The following is a 19,155-nucleotide window of genomic DNA, read 5'->3' on the forward strand; positions in this document are numbered from 1 at the left end:
ATATGTTTCAGGTCTTTTAAAAAGATTTTTTTTCATTGAAAAAATATTAATATATTGCTCATTTTTTAATGGCCATAGGTACCCATGCTACAGTAGAAAATATTTGACTCATTCAAAATCATTAACAAACCTGTGTCCTAACCATTCTTCAAGCTGCTGAACACAGCTGTGAACTCGCCTTTACCCTCAGACTTACGATTTTCCTAACCCTAACCCTAATTTGGGCCCTTAACCCTAATTGAAGCCATTGGTAGCTTGGAAAACTTCAGAAAACCCATTTTAAATGTATTAAAAATCAAGGTAAATATCACGAATACAATAATACAAATGGAAAATGATATGTTTCAGGTCTTTTAAAAAGATTTTTTTCTTGGAAAATGTTTTATGTATTGCTCATTTTTTAATGGCCATAGGTACCCATGCTACAGTAGAAAATATTTGACTCATTCAAAATCATTAACAAACCTGTGTCCTAACCATTCTTCAAGCTGCTGAACACAGCTGTGAACTCGCCTTTACCCTCAGACTTACCGTTTTCCTAACCCTAACCCTAGTTTGGGCCCTTAACCCTAATTGAAGCCATTGGTAGCTTGGATAACTTCAGAAAACCCATTTAAAATTGATTAAGAATCAAGGTAAATATCACGAATACAATAATACAAATGAAAAATAATATGTTTCAGGTCTTTTAAAAAGATTTTTTTTCATTGAAAAAATATTAATATATTGCTCATTTTTTAATGGCCATAGGTACCCATGCTACAGTAGAAAATATTTGACTCATTCAAAATCATTAACAAACCTGTGTCCTAACCATTCTTCAAGCTGCTGAACACAGCTGTGAACTCGCCTTTACCCTCAGACTTACGATTTTCCTAACCCTAACCCTAATTTGGCCCCTTAACCCTAATTGAAGCCATTGGTAGCTTGGAAAACTTCAGAAAACCCATTTTAAATGTATTAAAAATCAAGGTAAATATCACGAATACAATAATACAAATGGAAAATGATATGTTTCAGGTCTTTTAAAAAGATTTTTTTCTTGGAAAATGTTTTATATATTGCTCATTTTTTAATGGCCATAGGTACCCATGCTACAGTAGAAAATATTTGACTCATTCAAAATCATTAACAAACCTGTGTCCTAACCATTCTTCAAGCTGCTGAACACAGCCGTCAACTTGCCTTTACCCTCAGACTTACGGTTTTCCTAACCCTAACCCTAATTTGGGCCCTTAACCCTAATTGAAGCCATTGGTAGCTTGGAAAACTTCAGAAAACCAATTTAAAATTGATTAAGAATCAAGGTAAATATCACGAATACAATAATACAAATGCAAAATAATATGTTTCAGGTCTTTTAAAAAGATTTTTTTCTTGAAAAATGTTTTATACATTGCTCATTCTTTAATGGCCATAGGGTACCCATGCTACAGTAGAAAATATTTGACTCATTCAAAATCATTTACAAACCTGTGTCCTAACTATTCTTCAAGCTGCTGAACACAGCTGAGAACTCGCCTTTACCCTCAGACTTACCGTTTTCCTAACCCTAACCCTAGTTTGGGCCCTTAACCCTAATTGAAGCCATTGGTAGCTTGGAAAACTTCAGAAAACCCATTTTAAATGTATTAAAAATCAAGGTAAATATCACGAATACAATAATACAAATGGAAAATGATATGTTTCAGGTCTTTTAAAAAGATTTTTTTTCATTGAAAAAATATTAATATATTGCTCATTCTTTAATGGCCATAGGTACCCATGCTACAGTAGAAAATATTTGACTCATTCAAAATCATTAACAAACCTGTGTCCTAACTATTCTTCAAGCTGCTGAACACAGCCGTCAACTTGCCTTTACCCTCAGACTTACCGTTTTCCTAACCCTAACCCTAATTTGGGCCCTTAACCCTAATTGAAGCCATTGGTAGCTTGGAAAACTTCAGAAAACCCATTTAAAATTGATTAAGAATCAAGGTAAATATCACGAATACAATAATACAAATGCAAAATAATATGTTTCAGGTCTTTTAAAAAGATTTTTTTTCATTGAAAAAATATTAATATATTGCTCATTTTTTAATGGCCATAGGTACCCATGCTACAGTAGAAAATATTTGACTCATTCAAAATCATTAACAAACCTGTGTCCTAACCATTCTTCAAGCTGCTGAACACAGCTGTGAACTCGCCTTTACCCTCAGACTTACGATTTTCCTAACCCTAACCCTAATTTGGCCCCTTAACCCTAATTGAAGCCATTGGTAGCTTGGAAAACTTCAGAAAACCCATTTTAAATGTATTAAAAATCAAGGTAAATATCACGAATACAATAATACAAATGGAAAATGATATGTTTCAGGTCTTTTAAAAAGATTTTTTTCTTGGAAAATGTTTTATATATTGCTCATTTTTTAATGGCCATAGGTACCCATGCTACAGTAGAAAATATTTGACTCATTCAAAATCATTAACAAACCTGTGTCCTAACCATTCTTCAAGCTGCTGAACACAGCCGTCAACTTGCCTTTACCCTCAGACTTACGGTTTTCCTAACCCTAACCCTAATTTGGGCCCTTAACCCTAATTGAAGCCATTGGTAGCTTGGAAAACTTCAGAAAACCAATTTAAAATTGATTAAGAATCAAAGTAAATATCACGAATACAATAATACAAATGCAAAATAATATGTTTCAGGTCTTTTAAAAACATTTTTTTTCATTGAAAAAATATTAATATATTGCTCATTTTTTAATGGCCATAGGTACCCATGCTACAGTAGAAAATATTTGACTCATTCAAAATCATTAACAAACCTGTGTCCTAACCATTCTTCAAGCTGCTGAACACAGCTGTGAACTCGCCTTTACCCTCAGACTTACGATTTTCCTAACCCTAACCCTAATTTGGGCCCTTAACCCTAATTGAAGCCATTGGTAGCTTGGAAAACTTCAGAAAACCCATTTTAAATGTATTAAAAATCAAGGTAAATATCACGAATACAATAATACAAATGGAAAATGATATGTTTCAGGTCTTTTAAAAAGATTTTTTTCTTGAAAAATGTTTTATACATTGCTCATTCTTTAATGGCCATAGGTACCCATGCTACAGTAGAAAATATTTGACTCATTCAAAATCATTAACAAACCTGTGTCCTAACCATTCTTCAAGCTGCTGAACACAGCCATCAACTTGCCTTTACCCTCAGACTTACGGTTTTCCTAACCCTAACCCTAATTTGGGCCCTTAACCCTAATTGAAGCCATTGGTAGCTTGGAAAACTTCAGAAAACCCATTTAAAATTGATTAAGAATCAAGGTAAATATCACGAATACAATAATACAAATGCAAAATAATATGTTTCAGGTCTTTTAAAAAGATTTTTTTTAATTGAAAATTTTTTTATATATTGCTCATTTTTTAAAGGCCATAGGTACCCATGCTACAGTAGAAAATATTTGACTCATTCAAAATCATTAACAAACCTGTGTCCTAACCATTCTTCAAGCTGCTGAACACAGCCGTCATCTTGCCTTTACCCTCAGACTTACGGTTTTCCTAACCCTAACCCTAATTTGGGCCCTTAACCCTAATTGAAGCCATTGGTAGCTTGGAAAACTTCAGAAAACACATTTTAATTTGATTAAGAATCAAGGTAAATATCACGAATACAAAAATACAAATGCAAAATAATATGTTTCAGGTCTTTTAAAAAGATTTTTTTCTTGAAAAATGTTTTATACATTGCTCATTCTTTAATGGCCATAGGGTACACATGCTACAGTAGAAAATATTTGACTCATTCAAAATCATTTACAAACCTGTGTCCTAACTATTCTTCAAGCTGCTGAACACAGCTGAGAACTCGCCTTTACCCTCAGACTTACCGTTTTCCTAACCCTAACCCTAGTTTGGGCCCTTAACCCTAATTGAAGCCATTGGTAGCTTGGATAACTTCAGAAAACCCATTTAAAATTGATTAAGAATCAAGGTAAATATCACGAATACAATAATACAAATGAAAAATGATATGTTTCAGGTCTTTTAAAAAGATTTTTTTTCATTGAAAAAATATTAATATATTGCTCATTTTTTAATGGCCATAGGTACCCATGCTACAGTAGAAAATATTTGACTCATTCAAAATCATTAACAAACCTGTGTCCTAACTATTCTTCAAGCTGCTGAACACAGCTGTGAACTCGCCTTTACCCTCAGACTTACCGTTTTCCTAACCCTAACCCTAGTTTGGGCCCTTAACCCTAATTGAAGCCATTGGTAGCTTGGATAACTTCAGAAAACCCATTTAAAATTGATTAAGAATCAAGGTAAATATCACGAATACAATAATACAAATGCAAAATTATATGTTTCAGGTCTTTTAAAAAGATTTTTTTTCATTGAAAAAATATTAATATATTGCTCATTTTTTAATGGCCATAGGTACCCATGCTACAGTAGAAAATATTTGACTCATTCAAAATCATTAACAAACCTGTGTCCTAACCATTCTTCAAGCTGCTGAACACAGCCGTCAACTTGCCTTTACCCTCAGACTTACCGTTTTCCTTACCCTAACCCTAATTTGGGCCCTTAACCCTAATTGAAGCCATTGGTAGCTTGGAAAACTTCAGAAAACCCATTTTAAATTTATTAAAAATCAAGGTAAATATCACGAATACAATAATACAAATGGAAAATGATATGTTTCAGGTCTTTTAAAAAGATTTTTTTCTTGAAAAATGTTTTATACATTGCTCATTCTTTAATGGCCATAGGTACCCATGCTACAGTAGAAAATATTTGACTCATTCAAAATCATTAACAAACCTGTGTCCTAACTATTCTTCAAGCTGCTGAACACAGCTGTGAACTCGCCTTTACCCTCAGACTTACCGTTTTCCTAACCCTAACCCTAGTTTGGGCCCTTAACCCTAATTGAAGCCATTGGTAGCTTGGATAACTTCAGAAAACCCATTTAAAATTGATTAAGAATCAAGGTAAATATCACGAATACAATAATACAAATGCAAAATTATATGTTTCAGGTCTTTTAAAAAGATTTTTTTTCATTGAAAAAATATTAATATATTGCTCATTTTTTAATGGCCATAGGTACCCATGCTACAGTAGAAAATATTTGACTCATTCAAAATCATTAACAAACCTGTGTCCTAACCATTCTTCAAGCTGCTGAACACAGCCGTCAACTTGCCTTTACCCTCAGACTTACGGTTTTCCTAACCCTAACCCTAATTTGGGCCCTTAACCCTAATTGAAGCCATTGGTAGCTTGGAAAACTTCAGAAAACCCATTTTAAATTGATTAAAAATCAAGGTAAATATCACGAATACAATAATACAAATGGAAAATGATATGTTTCAGGTCTTTTAAAGAGATTTTTTTCTTGAAAATTTTTTTAAATATTGCTCATTTTTTAATGGCCATAGGTACCCATGCTACAGTAGAAAATATTTGACTAATTCAAAATCGTTACCAAACCTGTGTCCTAACCATTCTTCAAGCTGCTGATCACAGCCGTCATTTTGCCTTTACCCTCAGACTTACCGTTTTCCTAACCCTAACCCTAGTTTGGGCCCTTAACCCTAATTGAAGCCATTGGTAGCTTGGAAAACTTCAGAAAACCCATTTAAAATTTATTAAAAATCAAGGTAAATATCACGAATACAATAATACAAATGGAAAATGTTCCAAGCAAATAAAACAAGGCTGGGATGGTCCTTACTCAGAAAGAACTGCATATAAATAATAATAATAATAATAATAATAATAATAATAATAATAATAAATAAGCTGGAAAATTCACACTTTAATATCTCACTCTTCCCATGAAACATATCAAGAGGGGAAAAAACACTCTTGACTTTAGAGATGAACCCGACCGATTTACATGGCCTAACTTTGTGTTGAGTTTTCAAATAAGAGAATTGACACAGCCTCTTTTGAAGGCACAGAGCGTACTGCTGGAGCCTTCAGCTAAGCATTATGCAAAGGCCACTTGAATTATTGCGTCTTATCAGGTCATATTCAGGACACAAGGTGCCCATTCCTTTGGACCGCTACAGCCACGATAACCATGGCTAAATGGCTAGCATACAACTGAGACTGTATATCTATGAACTGTTACTGTTCAGGAACAGTCCGGTGTGCAAAAGCTTGCATTTGAACTTAGAACATATCGCTCCCTTTTTTTTTTTTTTACTATATTTATGTGGCTCTCAGAACAAATGCTGCTCTGGACAAACTTACACAGGTGGCAGCGTAGTACAATGGGAACTGGTCTTGTAACCAAAAGGTTCGATTCCCGGGTAGGGCACTGCCATTGTACCCTTCAGCAACTTACGTAACTTGCAGTATATATCAAGCTGTATAAATCGATGCAATGTAAATGCTATGTAAACATTGTGTAAGTCGTTCTAGATAAATGCTAAACGCCTGTAATGTAATGTACACAGGCTGAATCAAGGGGAGTGCTACAGGACAATACGCACACTGCACGCACCGTCTCCGCTTATCGCAAACCTCCCTCGTCCGCAAAAACCCCATTCTAAAGTTGCGGCCACCTCGCTGGCGAAGGGGAAGCGCGAGTCACCGTGGCCGAGCCGGGGATGTTCGGGGGGGGGGGGGGGGGCACCCAGCGCACTTCTTCTGTGCGCCAGCGTAGCGAGCCCTGTGACTCACTTCCACAACGCTCGTCTTCGTCATTTATTCATCGTCCTCGCGGTTCTTTTCGAACGCATCGCGGCACTGCTGGTTGAGGCGCGCGCACGCGTGCCCAAATTTCTGCGACCGTCGCATCAAAGGGGTCATTCTGTCTTTTGCCATTTCAAAAGACTGACCCTTTCGCCTCTGCTTTCTTCCTCATGAAACACAGTTTACGCTGCATATGCCACAGTCGGTACAATGCGCCTCGGACGCTCCCCCCCCCCCCCCCCCAGAGTTGCCACGGAAACATCTCCAGCTTATTGGGAAGGATTAAAAATGTGTTCCCGAAATAGTTCGTCTGGCATCGAGCAGAGACGGAGGCCTGATTAGAGAGAGAATACAGACATGGTGGGCGTACATATGAGCGCGTCCCCAGTCTAGGGCCAAGGGCGTGCTTAACTCGCCTTCTGGGTGCTTGAGAATGCCGCCACGTCCTCCGCTAGATTATTAGTCTCACAGAATGCCAGTTATCACTGAAAGCATGGCAGTGCACACACACACAGGGTTTGTTTCTGCGCTAAAGTACATTTTGGCCAAAGGAATGTTTTATTTGGAAAAGCCTGTTGTTGAGCGAAAGGAACACACACCTGGATCGCGGAGGTGCTGGCTGGTGGAACGCATACTGCAATAAAGGGAGGCTGTCGCACTCTCAAGCTTTGATGCATGGAGTACCTTTAGCGTTTAAAATCTGACCGACGTTCTGGCAAACAGGCGCCTTCGTCAGGGCATCCACCTGAATCAACTGAAACATTTTTCATGCTGTTCAAACAGGCATATGCCTGTTTCAGATAGGTGATTGGTCAGATAACATCATCAGTGGACTATAAATAACAAAACACTAAGACATTTTTTTTTTTTTTTTTAAGCACGATATAGGACACACAAAACGTTCTGATAATGGGGAAAAAATAAGCATGCCTCCTAGATTAACATATATTTAAATAAAAGGCCTTAAATCAAACTCAACATTCAGACCACGTGGAGTCAAGTTCCTAAGACTATGGATCCACAAAGCCTGACATCGAAGGAGAAGGGCATCTAAGTCACCTCCTCGTCTCAGAGTATTTACTTTTTCAATACCGAAATACCAAAGGAAGGACAGAAATTGTCCTGCTTTGATAAAGAGAGCAGTAACAGGATATGTTATGTTTTTAATCCTGGTAAGTTAGAAAAGCAAAAAACATTTCTAAAAACCTAGGGCTTTCATACATCTAAATATTTCTCTATTTTATTTTAAATTATGAGTTTACAGTAGCTGAAATCGCACACTTGGAAACCACAAATGTGATCTGGCACAATGATGCTTCAAACAACTCAAAATTATTTTTGGACTAGGGGACTGATTATGATCAAGAAGGAAGGTCAAGGGACTAAGCACAAAGACTTCAATTCCGAACTACTGTTATATAATTTATTCTTCAACTTCATTAACTGAAGTCACCAAGTGTATATTTTTGTAGTATCAACACGGTCATGAGTTTGGTGTTCACCCAAAAGGGACACAACGTTAACAGGTCAGATTGTAGTTAGCCTGAATTAGATTATTAGATTCTGTTGAAACAGAAACACAGTTTGGGACATCCTGCCATGTTGGCCATTTCCTTCTGAGACTTTTGGAACTAAACAACTTAAACTGCTGGTCTCTCGCAATCTCAAAAGCAGGGTGAGTGGATCTCCTGTTCATTTTAAGATTGGTGCTAACACCAGCACACCCTGCACAGGCAGAGTTATGTTCCGGTGTACAGGAAGTAGAACTGCACCTTAATGAAAATCCAGTGCGTAGGATGTACCTGAAGTCGTCAGCTCTACTTCCTTTGTTCCCTGGGGCACGGCTCGCGAAATCAAAGCAGGTCAGCTGTCGCCAGCAACACAGAGGTGACCTGTCTCATGAAAGAGATCCTACCCGCCTTGCTCCGTACCTTCTTCCTCTTTCAGCCCATTTTCAATGGGCCCCTTATCTACGATCTCAAATGCCAGCCAGCCACTAAATTCTTCCCTTTGGTTAGTTCCCTTGAAACTAGTAGACAGTGTAGAGAAGGAAGCCATCGGTACAGTTAGCTCTATTTGCTTGGACGAATGTCTGCCAGGAAACGCACGGGGTTCTCTATGTCACATCCTCTATTGGTGAGCATAGGGCCCTCCTTTAGCCTGTTAAAGGGCTCTCCTGTGGTGTCTCACTCCCTCAAGTTCAATATGAAAAAAGTGAGGGCTAAATTAAGAAAGCCACTCTGGGTTCCTTTAAGCTAATTTCCCAGTAAAGACAAGAGGATAGAGGAGAAGGTCTGGGCCTGCTTTCACAAATCACCTGAGAGCTGGAACGCTGATCTGGGATCAGTTCAGCCTCTTGGCTCATAAGGGACACAGTTAGGATATGGACAGGGGAAATTTGATCCTAGATCAGCACTTTATGAATGTAAGACACATTTTCATTAAAGTTACTTGCTCCGTGACCCTCAAAGTCTATAACAGACTCAAAACATGACATAACACCACGCTGGTGTGCTTTGCACCTGTTGGCTTTCATCCATAGCTACAGGTCCTTATTCAGTAGAGGAGGCTAACCTTATGTTCCCACTTATACCTGGGAAATCGGGATTTTTATTTATTTCATTTATTTTATTTTATTTATTACCAGGTGAGTCCCACTGTCCATCCGTTTGGACAGGACATTTTAGACCTTAAAACCTGACGTTTGTAATTGCTTTAGCTGAAATGTATAATGTATAATTTGTGGTTTTATTGATGTGTGTTGTCATTTCTTAATTTCACCTGTCTTTTCCTTGTGCAGTATGCTCACCGAAGAGCTGGTGTCACCGTTGTTTCAGAATGAGACTACTTATACCATGCGCTCTTTAATTAATTACCACAGTGAATTCTTTTAAATGTTGTTGCCAATGCAGACAAAGCTTTTCTTTAAGAAGATAATCCTGCTGTAGTGTATTTTGAAGAAAGAAGACTGCCAAGAGACAAGCAATGTCGTCTGACATGGTAAAACTGAGCAACATATCAAAGCTAATTTTAAAGATGCTTTCTGGATTTTAGATACTTAGATGCACGTTCCTGTGCGCGCCTCATCATATTTGAATACTTGGCCGGATTATCGCACCCGACACCACCAGTGAAAAACTAGCATATAGAGCAAGGAAATAGCATACAGAACGCCAACACATTCAAGCGATATTGCTACAAAAATGTCACTGTGAAAAGGTATCAAATGTGGCTTTTCAATATTTTAAAAAATGAGGATTGACACTTTAACCTTCAGATTTGAACAAGATTGTCAATGCGCATTTTAAAACAGAGCTTTTTCATCCAGCCAGATATTTGTAAGAAGACACTTGCTCAATATCTTTCCCATCTACTGCAGACACATTGGCAGTAACAGTCTAGCACTCAGTCTCTTGACTGTGAGCCAAAACCAAAGGTTGTCTCGCCCTTTAATTCTATATTTTTGAAGAGGTGCGCGTTTGTTTGTTGTAGACAGAAAGGCAGAGTGAAAGTAATCGCACATCAGGGATCAGACTAATTCTGCCCAAGTCGCCGCATTTTATATTGTGCAGAAATACCTGTTCTACAAAACTTAAATATATTATTTTTATGATAAAGTCAGGCAGAGTTTTTGGGAGCCCTGACACAGGCAATAGTGCAGTGATCACTAAGACCATTTGAGAATACACCAACAGGTGAGTATTTATTTATGTGTGTTCATAAGGACTAAGCCCAAGAGTGTAGACGTATTTTTGCCATTTTGAGTCAGAGCGAGAGGGAAAGATAACGAGCTGGGAAAGGTTCAATTTGCAACAGAAACCTGCTTCAGACAAATTGGCTGAGGCAGGGAGAAGCCAGTACCAGTTCAAGCCAGCCAAGAGCACAAATTCAGAATCATTAAACTCAATCATTAAGCCAATACACTAAATAGAAAAGAAACAGAATCCTTTGCGATGGAAGGAGATTTGCAAGAACCAATAACTGCAACATGGCAGTAATTGGACAGCAGTAATTACACGCCTTGCTGCCAGGAAATCAAAAAATCAGAAAAATATTTAATCACAATTGCCACTGAATTTACTTAGATAAAATTCTTATTCAGATAGCAACGCCACATCCTTTGCTTGATAGATCTGCGCGGAACAAATTGTAGCAATCAACAAAATTATCCTGTAGATTTTTTTAACCATGTTTCCGATCTAATTAATTTGGCCTCGATTGGCCACTTGATGGCGCTACAGCAAATTGTCAAAAATTCAAATTTTGACAGGCCATAACTCCTGACTCCAGTGACTTCGAATGAAAATTCTATTTTACTAGATTTCTCTCCCTTCAAAGAATAAATACATCCCTACAGCAAAAATTTATCTCCTCCTAGAAGGAGACAAAACTTGGCATATAGCATCTACTCACCAGTATCTAAGGCCCCAGCATAAGAAATGTTGCTACACTTAAAAACATGCCTGGAGTAAGCCAATGAATTTGCATGTGGCCATGGCTTTTAATGAAAATGCAAATAAATCCCAAAGCGTTGGGCATATCCTGAGACGAACTCTAAAGAACTAGCCCAATGAAACCATGAGGTGGCACTATGGAGCTCAACAAATTTTTAAAATTTAAAAATTCACAAAAAAATCTTTTTTTTTTAAATTCTTTTGTAGAAAGCACCTAGTTAGGAATATGCATATTTATGTTTTTTGCATAAGCATATGTATTTGTGACTTGACCCCCTTGACTATTGTTTTTGTTCTAGTACAGAATTTCAGCACAAAAAGGGTCTAATGGCCTATTGCAGGCTCAATTTTCTGTCATCTGTGTACATATATGTTTGGCATACCCAGCCCACAATGGAGTGAATTACTTTATTATACTATAGTTATACAGCATAATGAAGTAATACTATAATAATAATTACTATATTTCTCACCTTCCTTCCTTCTCCCTGTCACACCTGAATTCCTAGAATGTACTTGTGGCAGTCTGTTCAGGCTTTACAGTTGCAACAAACACAGCGGTGCTGAGTATAAAAATAACTATATAGAGGCAACAACTTCAGATTGTCAGCTGACACTCCTCCAGACTGTTTACAGAGGTATTTCCTGCGGTATCCTAGTAACTCATTGGTTTCGGTTGTGTGGTAGCTGCTGGAACATTTGGACACCTGACCAGACAGTTTTTGCTCCTGTAATTTTTATTCTGATCATTCATTTGAGAAGGCGGTCCTTTCAAGAAACGAAAGGTTTTCTGACATTTTGTTAGGGATAAAATTATGCGTGAGAGGGGAGGGCCAAATAACCAGATCTGAACTGGTTTGGAGAAATGTGATTAGTCAGAGTTGTTTTAGACTCACACGAAACTACAATTAGTTTCCGTGACTACGTGACCCTTCTGTAAGCTCTGTAGTGACAGATCCAGTTTTGATCTTGACCATAAGAAGAGAGACAAGCAAGGCAGAGTTAAGTAATCTGGCACCTGAGGGTGGCACGGCAGTGGACAGCACATGGTGGGCCGTATAGACTTGCCTCCAAGGCAACAAGCTCGAGTCACAGTGCACAGGAATTCGTACACCTGCTCAGAGGGGAACGCCAGTGAAATCTCTTCCTCGTTAGGCCACAGACTTCAGAAACTCGCTAACCCTTCAGAACATGAGCTTTATAAACTCTCACTCCTTCAGAACCCAGGCTTTCAAAACAATTCTGGACTCAGAATTTAGAAGCCCGCTCCCCTTCAGAACTAAGGATTCAGAACCCTGCACCCCTTCAGAATGAAGGGTTCAGAAACCCCTTCAGGTCGCAGGGTTTGGAAAGCTGCTCTCCTGTGGAACCTGTGCTTTAGAAACCTTCTGTCCTGCGGAACCCCAAGCTTTTGCGAATGACCCTTAATACCTGGGTAACAGATGGCTCCCAGAGGCGGTGACCGTTCTGTGGGCCGACGCCATCATATCCAATTAAAGCTCCCGTCCTCCAGCGAGGGCTTTCCAATTACAGCACGAGATTACCGCTCCTCAGAGCCGCTGTAATCCTGTCAGATGTGAACGAGGGCTCCCTCACCAGCACAGAAAGCCAATGTCTGACTGCTCAGACAGGCTCGTCTCGCCGCGGTAGCCATATTAACCCTGCTGTACACAGTGATTAATCTGGGGGGATGCCGTGGGACACACTCACATGCGGTCCAGAGGCGTGGACGGCCACGATGATGGGCTTCAAACCAGCCCGCACCTTGACACGGATTCCTGCCTGTACAATCAGCCTCGAAATCTCCTCCAAACTCAGGCGAGCCTTTCCGTGACGCGTAATTCTGACCAATGACCCGCGATGGAGGAGGCGAAACGAACACAAGGAAAAGATTTTTCTTTCAACCGGAGTCCCCACCGGTACATAAAAATCACCATGTGATTTTTCAAGGTTATATGCAGTCTTAATAGATGTGATGACTATTAAATAAATGAGTGACCCACTCGTTTCCATTTCTCAGTCTCCCACTCACGCCGACCGTGGCACTTATCTTCGTTCTATGTATTATATGTTGCTGGTGGTTGTGGGAGGATCAGAGCTGCTCATTCCTAGACCGTGCGTACTTTCAGGCTAAATGCCCAAATGTGAATGTAACCATTAACAGCTAGCTCACGGACATGAGCGAGTCTCTCTGAAACCACAGGACCAGCTTCACTTGCACAATAAGACCCAGCCTTCGGGGCAGCCGGGGAGTCTCCCGGATATTACTGCATTAGCTCGAAAGGCTCCCGGTTCTCCTCAAACTCACGACAGCCTCGATCCATCTCCCCACCCCCCACAACAACCTACTCCCCCGCCCCCCCCCCCCCCCCCCCAAAGGCGCCTGATCCAAATCCCCACACCAGACTGCTTAGGTCAGGTAAGTTAGCCGCTTCTTGGGGATTGAACCTCCGTGAGATAACTGCCTGCTATGTGTCACTGCAGGGTATTGGAAAGGTTCAGTAGAGGTGTGCTGGCAGGCTGGCAAAGGCTCTGACCGGCAAGGTCAGCTTTCTGGGTGTGGTGATTCATGTGCAGCCTGTGCTGTTGGGGCGGGGTGAGGGGGTGGGGGGGGGGGGGGGGGGGGGGGGTGAGTCAGGGGGTAGGCATCATTCAGTCACCCTGCTGTCTCATGCTGTCTCAGTGCTACGTATAACAGATGTAGGCAGGGGCCAGGGGGCACTGAAGTTTTAAACGTGCAATCACTGGGTGATTATACATAAAAGACTTGTGGCTTTCGATACCGAATAAAGTCCTGGACAAATACTTTGAAAAATGCAAGTATTGAGATAACTCCTCACCCCTTCCTCCAGCAACTACCACAATAAATGTTGTACACTTCCTAAAATCATTACTAGGACCCTCATTTTTCATATCAAATTCACTATCAAATTCCACTTTTGCACCTGAGGCATTATGAATATGAATTGCCCTTGAATAAATGTGACCTGCACACATCATTTAACATTGCACACTCACAGCTAGGTAGTGGAGGACTGGCAAAACCATAACTGCACACATTCCGACACCGACCCGGGTTCCGCGTTCTGAAATGCAAATGGCATTGCCTCCCACGGATACCCCCATACACGCTTTTGGTGTATTTAATTAGTTGCCCTTTACTTGAGGATTTGGCCTCTTGTCTAGAGTGAGTTTTATACTCTACAAAAAGTAAGGCAATGCAGCGTGGGACATCGTCTCCGTTTAGCGCTATTATTATTATTATTATTATTATTATTATTATTAATATTTATATTACTGCTGTTTCCGTTATGTGACGTCACCTTCAAACCCTTTCAAGGTATTATCTCGAAGGACCACGGCGGCATTCTCGGAACTTTTCGTTACGTTTAATATTCTGAGAAAGGGTTCTCCGTGATGCGGTTATCCCACATTACGGTGCCTAGTACAAGACATAGTTAAAGTTTTTTTTTTTTTCAATCCAATCACGGCTGAAACAAAATGTTTAGTATACAACACTTGTGAAAGTCAAACCAACCAACTATTTTCCTTAAACAAGCCAAGTTCATTGGATGAAACCGGTTGACAGCGGCAAAACCAAAAAGCCTATCCTTTTTTTAACAACTTGCCACCTGTATGACCTGTTGCTCGTGTTACTTTTTCAATATCCCTTAAATTGTTCACAGTGTTTCCGTTGCCATAAAACTATAACATATAAGCGTTGCTAGAGTGACTAGATGAATCAACTAGTTACCAACATCATTTTCCATGTTTCATATTTATCCGACTTTCTTGCTTAACACTTAAATGTTCGTATCGACACCGAAATTATGTTTTTCTATCATCGTCGGACGACTACATGTTAAATATGGAATAATTTATTATTGTATAATACACAGTAATAAAATATCACTCCCTGACAGCAGACACTTCCCATTTGTTTTAGCAAATAATAAATAATACATTTTCTGGTAGGCTACTTACAGTCTAAACCAGTTAGAGGAGCTGACATGGGTATATGTATTCATCACTTACCTGGTGTGAAAATCGCTACCACCAAACAGCAGAGGATAAGTTCATGTAACATCTTCAAAACCCAGCCAAATAAAACGTGATGATCGCGTTCCGAAATCAAAGCAACAAACGAGACGGCCTGACGTTTCAAGAAAACCGATCGCTTAGTATCTTAGTTCCTTCAAGGAAACCGTAGCCTCGGGAAAAATAACTATATAAAAGTAGATCTATTCCCTTTCCTCTGCTTGAAATCTGGCTCAGGTGTTTCTAACTGTAAGCTTTAGAGGACCGGAGCAAGATGCCAAGCCACTCCTCGCTGGGGCGGGATTAGCCTTGAGCAGCATTGACGCTCAGTCATTCATTCATGCAGGGAAATTCTGACAAGAATTAAAAAAGTGAAGCGGGATAACGGGAGCTTAATTTCTATAAAATGTACAAATGTTAATGTTCACTTTGCACTCCGTTTACCTTAAACACGTTTTCAGCGTACAAAAATGCCACGTTACTAACACATGTAAAGCACTGTCTATAACTCATTCATTAAAATTTAATGTCAATTTACAAGAAACATATTGGCTATCTTGCCTCACACAAATTAAACAAGCTGCATTCTAAAGCAATGCTAGTCAATGTTTTCACAATTCTGTGTGTACAGGCATACAGTTCATTAACATATGTGTGGATAGGTTTGTAAGAGTCAGGATTGATTCAATAGGCCTCAATATGTCGATTTTTTATCTGTATTTATGGGGTTTTTTCTGTATATCCACCTGGCCTTTCTGTTGCGTGAATGATTGTATGTTTCTTAGTATAAATGTCTGTTTGTACATGTCAATGTCATATGCTGCTAGGGAAATGTATCCATACGGATAATTATATGTATTCTACATATGTGTGCATGTATGCATGGATGTATAGTATTTATTATAAAATAACTTGTACATTTTGTAAAATGAATTTGACAACCAGGTATAAACATATTCTCTCTGGAGGAATGTGTTTTCTGTATGTATTCACCAGCAGTTTCACACATTAATTTAAATGTCTTGCATGAGGCAATTTGTGTTATTTGACACTTTCAGGTGACACAAATTTTGAATCGCCAAATTGTCTTCAGATGGTAAAATTAAGAAACACAGGGCCAAGTTACTTGAAACAATTTTGGAAACATTGGGTAGCATTGCATGGTAATACAGCTTCTTTTATTTGTGTGAGGTAAAATAGCCAATATTGTTTATTGTAACTTGGCATCATTTTTATATCAATACTTTTAATGCCAGGCCTGGATTTTGGCAGTTTGAATGAATGACTTATAGACAGTGCTTTGTACATGTGAGTAACGTGGCATCTTTAGACGCCGAAAACGCATTTTTCATCATATATCATTTCTTTTTGTACTGTGTTTGTAATGAGTAGCTACGTGATAATGGTAGGGCATATATACATGTAGGATATGACAGACATGCATAAACATACATGCATGCAAACACACATAGCCTACAATGGATTTGCAAAGCTCCTCTTCATCTAAAATGGGCACACCCATAAGTACATGGGTACATACACATAAGTACGTACATAATAACTTTTGCCTTTTGAAGTTGTATTGCAAGCTACAGTAGAAAAAATCTGTCATTTTTTCAATAACTAGTTTTGTGAGATTTGACGAACGGTTTCCCAAGGTGAAATGATAAAGAATCCATTATTCTATACTGCTTGTTTGGCCCCTTGAACTGTTGCTGGAAGCTTTATCTCACTTTTTAAAATTTTATTTTTCAAAAATGCATTTATCCTGCATTATATCTGGGCTCAGAGTCCCACTGAGATTAAAATAAAATCTCTTTTTTGAGAAAGCCCTTGCCCAGAGGTTTCAAAACAAAACTTGTATTTGACATTATTTTTTTTGAGATTTCATTCATTCAAAAAAAAAAACGTTTCAGATATCTAGATAGGAGGAATGCATTGTCCAAGTACAGGTCATGTCTCCCATGTCTGTGTTCACAGGACTGGTATGCGGTTACAGAGATTAATTTATCAAAGAACATGGGCTGCTGCCCTACTGCCGCAACAGGCACTGAACAGATTCATTAGTCTGCCGCAGCTGAGAAACGTGCTAACGTGCTTCCATAAATAAAACAGCTGCGTGCTAATAATTCATTTTGAATTTGACTAAGGAACGGCATCGGGTAGATTTTTAATTTAAAACTCAGTGCAGGCTGTATATTTCTGCTTTGTCTTTAAGAAGTGATTTGTGTAGAGCTTGAGGAAACATTATATCACCAGGCAACGGTGTCAGAACAAAGGCAGTGAGTAATAAACAGTCACAACATCTTATTTACCAGCACGGTGGCAACAGGAGTAAGTAATCTGAGCTGGTTTACATGGAGAAACAAAGATTAAGGAAGTATGTCTGGCTTTACCGACATCTTTCTTGTAAATTCTTCTTTTTTCCCCCATGTAAAATGATTTTTTTCTCCCTAAAGAACCCTCCTCAAAATCACAAGAATGGTTATTTTGTTACTTTCCCTGTAAGACAGTCAACACACTGTTACAAAAATGACCATGGTAACTCCAGCACAAATTACACCACAAAGTAAAAAGTTCAAAAGTTGTAATTCAGTTTGTGTGTGTCTAGTAGGGGCAGCATGAGCTTTATCAGAGTTCCATATTCTATGTGAATTTATTTAAGAATTAAGAATTAATATTTTCTGTGCATACCTAAATGGAATATACCCAATTAGACCGTAAATGTGGAATTTTCTTTGGAAATATAATGATACATATATTTCACAGCAGAGTAGGCTATTTGTAAAATAATAATAATAATAATAATAATAATAATAAAGATTTTTTTTTAAATTAAAAATGGCATCTGAAAAAAGATTTTTCAATATATTATGATGTGGTGAAATGTATATTTTAATTCAAAAGAATTTCAATATATTCCATAATCGTCATTAAGGGTGTGTATATCTAGGCTAGTAACACTACAAAAAAAATGTTCCTTTATTACTAGTTGTAAGCCTATAATATCTCACACACATCAGCTTCTAGTTGCACTTCTCAGTAACAATTTGAGCCTGGAGGTATGGTTGGGATGGGAAAAATGGTCAGACTGTAGGAGTGATTGACACAAACAGATCTACAAATTCTGAATGATCTAGTGTCATAAAATTACAGACATGCCCAAAGCATTGACTGCTCATCAAGGAAACACTTTAATCAGTATCCTGTTTCTGGACAAACCGAACCGTTCCCGGATTTACTGCAAGAAAAGCAAACAGGTCAAAGAGATAAGACACACGGCCATGGATTAGCAGTGTGATACTTACTGTAGATGTACCTAGCACAGCGGCAACAAAACAAACATTACAGTACATAATTGGACCTAGTTTACATGGAGAAATTAGGGAACTATGGCAGGCTTTACACATTTTTTTTCATGTAAAAAGTATGACCTCGGTTTCTATAAGGGAATCTAATTTATGGATTCTCTTCATTTGTTACCTCTTACTGTAGAAACCTGTACATGGACCAGAGTACTCATGGGGTGTTAAAGCATTTAAAACAACAGCTAAATCTTTGTGAAAGCATATACAGTACGGGCCAAAAGTATTAGGCCACCTGTGTGTTTTTTTTTTTTTTTCAACTTTAGGTAGAGAAGAATTCAGTTAATATACTGCATTTGTTGAATAACAAACAAACAAATATAAACATAAACAGTTTCTACCTACAATAACAAAGAAGATTTTTACTTTTACTAAAAAATAATCTTAGAAATGACTTTCCGCGAAGTACTTTCTCATGCACACACTGACATGGACTGTGAAGTCTCTCTCATACACACACACACACAAATGGACTGTTAACTTTTTACTTTTTAATTTATTTTTTAATTTTATTTTTATGTGCATGTCATCATTGTCTGTTATTTTTGTTCTTGTTTTTTATGCGTATATCATGGGTT

At 38.5% G+C, this 19,155-nt stretch overlaps 1 protein-coding gene across 1 annotated transcript in view; it reads right to left on the bottom strand.

Annotated features, from left to right (window-relative positions):
- Window positions 1-15,445, bottom strand: part of LOC118217358 (uncharacterized threonine-rich GPI-anchored glycoprotein PJ4664.02-like) — a 40,804-nt gene extending 25,359 nt beyond the window's left edge. Inside the window, exon 1 of the mRNA XM_035399295.1 lies at window positions 15,210-15,445. Within this exon, the coding sequence (XP_035255186.1) occupies window positions 15,210-15,261 (52 nt within the window). The 5' untranslated portion in view covers window positions 15,262-15,445. The remainder of the gene's footprint in view (window positions 1-15,209) is intronic.
- Between the last annotated feature and the right edge of the window lie 3,710 nt (window positions 15,446-19,155).

The sequence above is a fragment of the Anguilla anguilla genome, chromosome 17, assembly GCF_013347855.1.
Source record: "Anguilla anguilla isolate fAngAng1 chromosome 17, fAngAng1.pri, whole genome shotgun sequence".
NCBI lineage: Eukaryota > Metazoa > Chordata > Actinopteri > Anguilliformes > Anguillidae > Anguilla > Anguilla anguilla.